The 12078-nt window shown below is 45.2% G+C and overlaps 1 protein-coding gene across 2 annotated transcripts in view; it reads right to left on the bottom strand.

Annotated features, from left to right (window-relative positions):
* Positions 1 to 12078, bottom strand: part of LOC112225596 (voltage-dependent L-type calcium channel subunit beta-4-like) — a 73313-nt gene that overhangs the window by 25844 nt on the left and 35391 nt on the right. For both annotated transcript variants that reach the window (XM_024389689.2, XM_042306872.1), the window contains 2 exons: positions 7651 to 7770; positions 7280 to 7402 (listed from right to left, as the gene is read on the bottom strand). In XM_024389689.2, coding sequence (XP_024245457.1) covers positions 7280 to 7402; positions 7651 to 7770 — 243 coding nt within the window. The remainder of the gene's footprint in view (positions 1 to 7279; positions 7403 to 7650; positions 7771 to 12078) is intronic.

Genomic DNA, 12078 nt, shown 5'->3' with positions numbered 1-12078 from the left:
AAATAAATTTAAAAAAATAAATGCTTGCTCAGTCCGCGCAAAATTATTACCTCTGAATTGCTCTCCAAGGACAGTGTTTTTGACAGTGACAATCTGCTGACGACCTGCTTCAGAGGATTGGAAAGACTGGAAAGACTGGAAAGACTGGAAAGACTGGAAAGACTGGAAAGACTGGAAAGACTGGAAAGACTGGAAAGACTGGAAAGACTGGAAAGAGCACACTCTTTCTTGACTATGTATTTGTCTTTTTGGGGTGGCAGGTAGCCTAGTGGTTAGAGCGTTGGGCAACTAACCAAAAGGTTGCTGGATCGAATCCCCGTGCTGATAAGGTCGTTCTGCCCCTGAACAAGGCAATTCTTATTTACAATGACGGCCTGCCAGGGAAAAGTGGGTTACACTGTTACACTGTTCCCTGGCAGGCCGTCATTGTAAATAAGAATTTGTTCTTAACTGACTTGCCTACATTTATATACAGTGGGGCAAAAAAGTATTTAGTCAGCCACCAATTGTGCAAGTTCTCCCACTTAAAAAGATGAGAGAGGCCTGTAATTTTCATCAATTTTCAGGTACACTTCAACTATGACAGACAAAATGAGAAAAAAAAATCCAGAAAATCACATTGTAGGATTTTTAATGAATTTATTTGCAAATTATGGTGGAAAATAAGTATTTGGTCAATAACAAAAGTTTATCTGAATCCAGGCCCTGCAGTGCCTAGCTCCACTCCTATTCCCCAGGCGCTCTCTTTTGATGACTTCTGTGACCGTAATAGCCTTGGTTTCATGCATGTTAACATTAGAAGCCTCCTCCCTAAGTTTGTTCTATTCACTGCTTTAGCATACTCAGCCAACCCGGATGTTCTAGCTGTGTCTGAATCCTGGCTTAGGAAGACCACCAAAAATTCAGAAATTTTAATTCCAAACTACAACATTTTCAGACAAGATAGAACTGCCAAAGGGGGCGGTGTTGCAATCTACTGCAAAGATAGCCTGCAGAGTTCTGTCCTACTATCCAGGTCTGTACCCAAACAATTTGAACTTCTACTTTTAAAAATCCACCTCTCTAAAAACAAGTCTCTCACCGTTGCCACCTGCTATAGACCACCCTCTGCCCCCAGCTGTGCTCTGGACACCATATGTGAACTGATTGCCCCCCATCTATCTTCAGAGTTCGTGCTGCTAGGTGACCTAAACTGGAACATGCTTAACACCCCAGCCATCCTACAATCTAAACTTGATGCCCTCAATCTCACACAAATTATCAATGAACCTACCAGGTACCTCCCCAAAGCCTTAAACACGGGCACCCTCATAGATATCATCCTAACCAACTTCCCCTCTAAATACACCTCTGCTGTCTTCAACCAAGATCTCAGCGATCACTGCCTCATTGCCTGCATCCGTAATGGGTCAGCGGTCAAACGACCTCCACTCATCACTGTAAAATGCTCGCTGAAACACTTCTGCGAGCAGGCCTTTCTAATCGACCTGGCCGGGGTATCCTGGAAGGATATTGATCTCATCCCGTCAGTAGAGGATGCCTGGATATTTTTTAAAAATGCCTTCCTAACCATCTTAAATAAACATGCCCCATTCAAGAAATTTAGAACCAGGAACAGATATAGCCCTTGGTTCTCCCCAGACCTGACTGCCCTTAACCAACACAAAAACATCCTATGGCGTTCTGCATTAGCATCGAACAGCCCCGTGATATGCAGCTGTTCAGGGAAGCTAGAAACCATTATACACAGGCAGTTAGAAAAGCCAAGGCTAGCTTTTTCAAGCAGAAATTTGCTTCCTGCAACACTAACTCAAAAAGTTCTGGGACACTGTAAAGTCCATGGAGAATAAGAACACCTCCTCCCAGCTGCCCACTGCACTGAAGATAGGAAACACTGTCACCAATGATAAATCCACCATAATTGAGGATTTCAATAAGCATTTTTCTACGGCTGGCCATGCTTTCCACCTGGCTACTCCTACCCCGGACAACAGCACTGCACCCCCAACAGCAACTCGCCCAAGCCTTCCCCATTTCTCCTTCTCCCAAATCCATTCAGCTGATGTTCTGAAAGAGCTGCAAAATCTGGACCCCTACAAATCAGCCGGGCTAGACAATCTGGACCCTTTCTTTCTAAAAATTATCTGCCGAAATTGTTGCCACCCCTATTACTAGCCTGTTCAACATCTCTTTCGTGTCGTCTGAGATTCCCAAAGATTGGAAAGCAGCTGCGGTCATCCCCCTCTTCAAAGGGGGACACTCTTGACCCAAACTGCTACAGACCTATATCTATCCTACCGTGCCTTTCTAAGGTCTTCGAAAGCCAAGTCAACAAACAGATTACCGACCATTTCGAATCTCACCATACCTTCTCTGCTATGCAATCTGGTTTCAGAGCTGGTCATGGGTGCACCTCAGCCACGCTCAAGGTCCTAAACGATATCTTAACCGCCATCGATAAGAAACATTACTGTGCAGCCGTATTCATTGATCTGGCCAAGGCTTTCGACTCTGTCAATCACCACATCCTCATCGGCAGACTCGACAGCCTTGGTTTCTCAAATAATTGCCTCGCCTGGTTCACCAACTACTTCTCTGATAGAGTTCAGTGTGTCAAATCGGAGGGTCTGCTGTCCGGACCTCTGGCAGTCTCTATGGGGGTGCCACAGGGTTCAATTCTTGGACCGACTCTCTTCTCTGTATACATCAATGAGGTCGCTCTTGCTGCTGGTGAGTCCCTGATCCACCTCTACGCAGACGACACCATTCTGTATACTTCCGGCCCTTCTTTGGACACTGTGTTAACAACCCTCCAGGCAAGCTTCAATGCCATACAACTCTCCTTCCGTGGCCTCCAATTGCTCTTAAATACAAGTAAAACTAAATGCATGCTCTTCAACCGATCGCTACCTGCACCTACCAGCCTGTCCAACATCACTACTCTGGACGGCTCTGACTTAGAATACGTGGACAACTACAAATACTTAGGTGTCTGGTTAGACTGTAAACTCTCCTTCCAGACCCATATCAAACATCTCCAATCCAAAGTTAAATCTAGAATTGGCTTCCTATTTCGCAACAAAGCATCCTTCACTCATGCTGCCAAACATACCCTTGTAAAACTGACCATCCTACCAGTCCTCGACTTTGGCGATGTCATTTACAAAATAGCCTCCAATACCCTACTCAACAAATTGGATGCAGTCTATCACAGTGCAATCCGTTTTATCACCAAAGCCCCATATACTACCCACCATTGGATCTGTACGCTCTCGTTGGCTGGCCCTCGCTTCATACTCGTCGCCAAACCCACTGGCTCCATGTCATCTACAAGACCCTGCTAGGTAAAGTCCCCCTTATCTCAGCTCGCTGGTCACCATAGCATCTCCCACCTGTAGCACACGCTCCAGCAGGTATATCTCTCTAGTCACCCCCAAAACCAATTCTTTCTTTGGCCGCCTCTCCTTCCAGTTCTCTGCTGCCAATGACTGGAACGAACTACAAAAATCTCTGAAACTGGAAACACTTATCTCCCTCACTAGCTTTAAGCACCAACTGTCAGAGCAGCTCACAGATTACTGCACCTGTACATAGCCCACCTATAATTTAGCCCAAACAACTACCTCTTTCCCAACTGTATTTAATTTTAATTTATTTATTTATTTTGCTCCTTTGCACCCCATTATTTTTTTTCTACTTTGCACATTCTTCCATTGCAAAACTACCATTCCAGTGTTTTACTTGCTATATTGTATTTACTTTGCCACCATGGCCTTTTTTGCCTTTACCTCCCTTCTCACCTAATTTGCTCACATTGTATATAGACTTGTTTATACTGTATTATTGACTGTATGTTTGTTTTACTCCATGTGTAACTCTGTGTCGTTGTATCTGTCGAACTGCTTTGCTTTATCTTGGCCAGGTCGCAATTGTAAATGAGAACTTGTTCTCAACTTGCCTACCTGGTTAAATAAAGGTAAAATAAAAAAATAAAAAATCTCAATACTTTGTTATATACCCTTTGTTGGCAATGACAGAGGTCAAACGTTTTCTGTAAGTCTTCACAAGGTTTTCACACACTGTTGCTGGTATTTTGGCCCATTCCTCCATGCAGATCTCCTCTAGAGCAGTGATGTTTTGGGGCTGTTGCTGGGCAACACGGACATTCAACTCCCTCCAAAGATTTTCTATGGGGTTGAGATCTGGAGACTGGCTAGGCCACTCCAGGACCTTGAAATGCTTCTTACGAAGCCACTCTTTCGTTGCCCGGGCGGTGTGTTTGGGATCATTGTCATGCTGAAAGACCCAGCCACGTTTCATCTTCAATGCCCTTGCTGATGGAAGGAGGTTTTCACTCAAAATCTCACGATACATGGCCCCATTCATTCTTTCCTTTACACGGATCAGTCGTCCTGGTCCCTTTGCAGAAAAACAGCCCCAAGCGGAGGAAATCTCCTCACTGAATCTCTCGCTCCGTACTCAAGACCTCTATCTGCAAACCATGACAGATAAGTTTGAGAACGAAAAGAGCAAGTGTGACACTCACGTGTCCAAAATCAGTACTCTAAGCACTCAAGTGGACTCTGCAATGCAGCAGAATACCACCCTTAGGTACCATCTGGAGGAAATCCAGAATGGTCACGCTCTACAGCGTGACTACCAATCCAAGCAACCGGAGCCCTGTAATCACAGGAGTAAAGACGATAGGTTTCAGACCTTTCAGACCTTTCAGGCCTCCCTCATGTGTCCCTCAGTCTTCTCCTCTTGGCCATTCGGCACAGAGTAATATTGCGCTTCTTGGCCAACAACAACAAGGCTTAGCTTCTCCTCTTGGCCTTTCGGCCCCAATCTCTCCACAGGATGAAGCCAACCCTCTCCGCTCGCTTGGCGCGGAATACCTTGACAAACTCATCAAGAATTTCCCCACCTTTGACCCCGTTCCAGGTCAGCCAAACGATACTGAGACGTTCCTAGCTGACATAGAGGATGCGTTGGATGGCTACACGAACGCTACGGGTTGTGACAGGGTTTACCTGTTGAAGCGAACATCGAATAGACACGTGACAAGGTTCATTAGTCTACAACAGCAACACGTGCTAAATGACTACGCTAAACTTGCCACAGCTTTGAAATTAGAATTCAGTGGTTCTACGACTCGCAAAATCAGGCCTATTACTGTTGTGTCATCGGCAAACTTAATGATGGTGTTGGAGTCGTGCCTGGCCGTGCAGTCATGAGTGAATAGGGAGTACAGGAGGGGACAGAGCACACATCCCTGAGGGCTCCCTGTGTTGCGGATCAGCGTGGCGGATGTCTTGTTACCTACCCTTACCACCTGGGAGCAGCCCGTCAGGAAGTCCAGGATCCAGTTGCAGAGGGAGGTGTTTAGTCCCAAAGTCCTTAACTTATTGATGAGCTTTGAGGGCCCTATGGTGTTGAACGCTGAGATGTAGTCAATGAATAGCGTTCTCGCATAGGTGTTTCTTTGGTCCAGGTGGGAAAGGGCAGTGTGGAGTGTAATAGAGATTGCATAATCTGTGGATCTGTTGGGGCGGTATGCAAATTGGAGTGGGTCTAGGGTTTCTGGGAGAATGGTGTTGATGTGAGCCATGACCAGCATTTTAAAGCACTTCATGGCTACAGACGTGAGTGCTCCGAGTTGGTAGTCCTTTAGGCGAGTTACCTTAGTGTTCTTGGGCACAGGCACTATGGTGGTCTGCTTAAAACATGTTGGTATTATAGACTCAGTCAGGGACAGGTTGAAAATGTCAGTGAAGACACTTGCCAATTGGTCAGAGCATGCTCGCAGTACATGTCCTGGTAATCCGTCTGGCCCTGCGGCCTTGTGAATATTGACCTGTTTAAAGGTCTTACTCACATTGGCTGCGGAAAGCGTGATCATAGTCTTCCGGAACAGCTGGTGCTCTCATGCATGTTTCAGTGTTATTTGCCTCAAAGAGAGCATAGAAGTAGTTTAGCTCGTCTGGTAGGGTCGTGTCACTGGGTAGCTCTCGGCTGTGCTTCCCTTTGTAGTCTGTAATGGTTTGCAAGCCCTGCCACATCCGACGAGCATCAGAGCCGGTGTAGTATGATTCAATCTTAGTCCCCACCAAGCGGGTGGAGAGAAATGACGGTGGACAGAAAAATGTACGCTTTAAAGTTAATTTCCTACAATTCTACACATTTTGTCATGTGGTGTAGCGAAAATGTTGCCGTTTCAAAGCAAGTTTTCTGCAGTTCTACACATTTTGCCATGGGGCGAAGAGACAATTGAGCAATTTATAACAAATGTCATGTCATTCTACTAATTTTGCCAATGGGAAGAGAGACATTATTGCAGTTTTAAAGCAAGTTTGCTTCCGGTATACACATTTTACCATGGGGTGGAGAGAAAATGTTGTAATTTTAAAGCTAATTTCCTGCAATTATACACATTTATACTTTTGGGTGTCAGGGAAAATGTATGTAGTAAATGTACATTATTTTCTTTAGAAATGTAGTGTAGTAAAAGAAAAGTTGTCAAAAATATAAATAGTAAAGTAAAGTACAGATACCCCCAAAACTACTGAAGTAGTACTTTAAAGTATTTTTACTCAAGTATTTTACACCACTGGTATTCGGACATGATTACTATACGTTTAGATAACTGGCTAGACTAACGTAACAATCTAAACAATGTTAGCTGACATGGGCTAACTGAGTGACAAAACAGGAGAAAAACTGAAAATTGCTGATGCACAACCACATTTAGATCTTGCACCTTGTGTATTCTACTATTCTAACTCTCAACAGCAAGTTGAAACCCTGACTGAGTTCCCCCCGAAAAATAAAGAAAAACATATTTTGGGTCGGGGCCCTCTAACGGCCGGGGGCCCTAGGCGACTGCTTATGTCACTTATGCCTAGAGCCGGCCCTGCATACAGTACATACTCTATGCAACTTTGAAAGTCAACACAAAACAACACAATGACTCAGAATAGAAAAGAAGAGTGTGTAAACTCCACAGACATACTAGGCTGTATACACACTCACTAGTCCATTGTTCTCGGATCTAAAATGGGACATGCATTATTGATATTGATTCATCCATAATGGCCCTTGAACAGATATGGCTTGCAGCAAACATAGGTTGTCTGAAATGGCACCCTATTCCCTATATAGTGCACTTACTCATGGGCTCCGGCCAAAAGTAGTTCACTACATAGGTAATAGAATGCCATTTCAGACACAGGCATAGCTGTAGCAGTAGAGTTGTTATGTACTGTACAGTATATTGTACCTCTTTAATGTGCAGGAAGTCCTTGGCATCGAAGGAGATGGCGGTTCCTGCCACAGGGACATCCTCATCCAGGGCTCCACAGTAACTGATGTTAGTCTTCACAGCAAAGGCCACGGCTTTGGCCTGAGACGATACAGGAAACGCCATGTATAAGAAGAGTGCCTAGCCTAGCTAGATAAGCTCAACCATAACCCAGTGGGCAAAATGTTCTGCAAATATACCAGTTCTGGTTGTAATGTGCTTTTAATAAATAACTTAATTTCAACCAGCCTTGCCTACTGGGACCTTTCCAATGATAGGGGCCTTGTTCTGAACCTATGTGCCTAGTATAGCATAAGGCTCCACAGTGGAACACCCTGCAGGTGTCTCACCTTGGCCCTCTCCAGCTGTACAGCAGCCTGCTGCTCCTTCTCCAGCTTTCCGCCTGCCGGTTCCTCCTCCAAGGAGACATCTGAGTCCGATGGTCGGCTAGTGTAAGAGTCAGCTGAACCCTGCAGAGGGACAATAAAACAGTCAGATAACAGTCAGGTAACAGTTAGATGATAGCCAGGCAACAAGACAACAGTAAAATGATTGGCTAGTGTAGGAGTCAGCTGACCCCTGCAGAGAGACAATATAACAGTCAGACAACAGTCAGGTAACAGTTAGATAATAGCCAGGCAACAAGACAACAGTAAAATGATTGGCTAGTGTAGGAGTCAGCTGAACCCTATAAAGGGCCAAGACATTTGTGACATTTGTCCCTGAAAAATATGACATATTTTTGCTGTCTGAACCCCTCTGTAGTTGTCATTGTTATTATGAGGAATGTTTACCGTGCTTACACAGGTCAGTGAGGAATGTTTACCATGCTTACACAGGTCAGTGAGGAATGTTTACCATGCTTACACAGGTCAGTGAGGAATATTTACCATGCTTACACAGGTCAGTGAGGAATGTTTACCATGCTTACACAGGTCAGTGAGGAATATTTACCATGCTTACACAGGTCAGTGAGGAATGTTTACCATGCTTACACAGGTCAGTGAGGAATGTTTACCATGCTTACACAGGTCAGTGAGGAATGTTTACCATGCTTACACAGGTCAGTGAGGAATATTTACCATGCTTACACAGGTCAGTGAGGAATATTTACCATGCTTACACAGGTCAGTGAGGAATATTTACCAGTGCTTACACAGGTCAGTGAGGAATATTTACCATGCTTACACAGGTCAGTGAGGAATGTTTACCATGCTTACACAGGTCAGTGAGGAATGTTTACCATGCTTACACAGGTCAGTGAGGAATATTTACCATGCTTACACAGGTCAGTGAGGAATATTTACCATGCTTACACAGGTCAGTGAGGAATGTTTACCATGCTTACACAGGTCAGTGAGGAATATTTACCGTGCTTACACAGGTCAGTGAGGAATGTTTACCATGCTTACACAGGTCAGTGAGGAATATTTACCATGCTTACACAGGTCAGTGAGGAATATTTACCATGCTTACACAGGTCAGTGAGGAATGTTTACCGTGCTTACACAGGTCAGTGAGGAATATTTACCATGCTTACACAGGTCAGTGAGGAATGTTTACCATGCTTACACAGGTCAGTGAGGAATGTTTACCGTGCTTACACAGGTCAGTGAGGAATATTTACCATGCTTACACAGGTCAGTGAAGTTTGTGAGCTGTGTCATCACTATGAAAGCTGTAATCCTGAACAGATAAAAGGCTATATGGTTACCCTACAGTATTTTTATTTGTCCGTATTTAACTAGGCAAGTCAGTTAAGAACAAACTCTTATTTACAATGACGGCCTACCCCGGCCAATCCCTAACCCGGACGGACGACGCCAGGCCAATTGTGCGCCGCCCTATGGGACTCCCAATCACGGCCGGTTGTGATACAGCCTGGAATCGAACCAGGGTCTGTAGTGAGGCCTCTTGCACTGAGATGCAGTGCCTTAGACCACTGCACCAGTCAGGAGCCCATGTCCTAATATTGTCAGAATGTACTGAGCACTGAGTGAAGGTGGCTATGATAGGCCTGCAACCAGGTGCTACAGAGGTGGAGTCCGTACGTTGCGTGGGCGGGAATATGCCTCTCCAAGCGGGATCACAGGGACCCTGATTAAAGCTGGTGAGCCAGGAGACACAACTCACAAATATAGGAATGTTTTTGAAGCCCACAGCTGGCGAGCGGTGAGCAAACCAGCCGATCTTAGTTGAAGTGATCACATTGGAAACCACATTAAGTGGAGAAAGAGTGGGAATAAAGAGAGACTGGCTGGATCAATACTGCATGAGGAGGAACTGAACAGTGAGATAGACACAAACAGAGAAAGAGAGAGACAGGCAGAGAGAGAGAGAAAGAGACAGAAAGAGAGTGAAAGACAGAGAGAGAGACAGAAAGACAGTGAGAACGAGAGACAGAGAGCGAAGGAGAGAGAGACAGAGAGAGAGAGAGAGAGAAAGAGAGACAGACAGAAAGAGAGAGAGAGAGAAAGAGAGAGAGAGAGAGAGAGAGAGAGAGACATATTCCCTCAGATTACACAGACCCACAAAGAATTCAAAAACAAATCTCAGACTGAAGGGAGCAGAGTGAACTAGTGTTAGAACTGTGAGTGAGTGACAGGGTAGATGATCAGTTAAACCACCATGACGTGCAGTATAGTGTGGTTGGTCATTACAACTTCTACTAGATTCACTGGAAGCAGCAGTGGGATTCATTTATCTAAAAGGTTAAAAGAAAGCTTGGTCAACGTCTGTTGCCTTTTTAGGCCCGGTGCAACAAGGTTAATCAACCTTCAAGGGGATTGTTCCTTTTGTGTGGGATCTTTTGATTCCTGGATCAAAGTAGTCTATTGCTAATGTATTCAATAGTCCTTTCTCAGAAGAGCACAGGTCTGATTAGAATGAGACAAGAGAGACAGAGAGAGAGTGGGGCAGAGAGAGGGGAGGGAGAGAGTGAAAGAGAGAGCGAGAGAGGGAGGGAGAGCAAGCAAAAGAGAGAGGGGGGAGAAAGAGAGACAGAGACAGAGAGATAGTGTGTCGCAGTCTCTGTCTCCCTGGGTGGGGGTGGATACGGTGGCTGGGTCCCCCACCCAGCCTCAGGCAGAGCCAGTCTCATGTCATTACGATCAGAAGAGCTGCCCCCCAGATGCCACACACAACACACACACACCACCCTTTCTCTTATTAACGAGTCAATGGCGGGTGGGAGAGTTCCCCGGTACAACACCCACTCACTCAGTCAGAGTGGAAAAGACAGAACGAGAAAGTGTGAAGTGGAGATAGAGGAAGCTATAGGGACAGACTGAACATAAATAGAAAGTAGGGGCTGAAAAAAAAAGTGGGATAGGGACAGAAAGAGAAGGGGAGAAAGAGGGAGAAAGGCAAAGAGGGGGATATTGAGAGATGGGAAAGAGAGGGAGAGAGAGGTGGGGTGAGACAGGGATGCAGCCCCACCCTCTTCAACATCTTGAAGTCGGAAGTTTACATACACCTTAGCCAAATACATTTAAACTCAGTTCTTCACAATTCCTGACATTTAATCCATGTAAAAATTCCCTGTCTTAGGTCAGTTAGGATCCCCACTTTATTTTAAGAATGTGAAATGTCAGAATAAAAGAGACAATGATTTTTTTCAGCTTTTATTTCTTTCATCACATTCCCAGTGGGTCAGAAGTTTACATACACTCAATTAGTACTTGGTAGCATTGCCTTTAAATTGTTTAACTTGGGTCAAATGTTTTGGGTAGCCTTCCACAAGCTTCCAACAATAAGTTAGGTGAATTTTGGCCCATTCCTCCTGACAGAGCTGGTGTAACTGAGTCAGGTTCGTAGGCCTCCTTGCTCGCACACGCTTTTTCAGTTCTGCCCACATATTTTCTATAGGATTGAGGTCAGGGCTTTGTGATGGCCACTCCAAAACCTTCCCCAACCAGAAACCATGGATTGATGGCAGCATTCGCGCAAAACTGAAAGTGCGAACCACTGCTTTTAATCAGGGCAAGGCGACTGGAAACATGACCGAATACAAACAGTGTAGCTATTCTCTCCGCAAGGCAATCATACAAGCTAAGCGTCAGTATAGAGACAAAGTAGAGTCACAATTCAACGGCTCGGACACGAGAGGTATTTGGCAGGGTCTACAGTCAATCACGGACTACAAAAAGAATACCAGCCCCGTCGCAGACCACAATGTCTTGCTCCAAGACAAACTAAAAACTTCTTCTCTCGCTTTGATACGGCCACTACCAAAACCTGTGGGGTCTCCTTCACTGCAGCCAACGTGAGTAAAACATTTAAACGTGCTAACCCTCGCAAAACTGCCGGCCCAGATGGCATCCCTAGCTGAGAGCATGCACAGACCAGCTGGCTGGTGTGTTTACGGACATATTCAATCAAACCTTATCCCAGTCTGCTGTTCCCACATGCTTCAAGAGGACCACCATTTTTCCTGTTCCCAAGAAAGCTAAGGTAACTGAGATAAATGACTATCGCCCCGTAGCACTCACTTCCATCATCATGAAGTGCTTTGAGAGACTAGTCAAGGATCATATCACCGACACCCTACCTGACACCCTAGACCCACTCCAATTTGCTTACCACCCCAATAGGTCCATAGACAACACAGACACAATCACACTGCACACTGCCATAAACCATCTGGACAAGAGGAATACCTATGTGAGAATGTTGTTCATCGACTACAGCTCAGCATTTAACACCATAGTACCCTCCAAACTCGTCATCAAGCTCGAGACCCTGGGTCTCAATCCCACCCTGTGCAACTGGGTCCTGGA

The sequence above is a fragment of the Oncorhynchus tshawytscha genome, linkage group LG26 (genome assembly GCF_018296145.1).
Source record: "Oncorhynchus tshawytscha isolate Ot180627B linkage group LG26, Otsh_v2.0, whole genome shotgun sequence".
Taxonomy (NCBI): domain Eukaryota; kingdom Metazoa; phylum Chordata; class Actinopteri; order Salmoniformes; family Salmonidae; genus Oncorhynchus; species Oncorhynchus tshawytscha.
The sequence above is the reverse complement of the archived record's forward strand: the minus strand, read 5'-3'. Positions and strand labels throughout refer to the sequence as shown.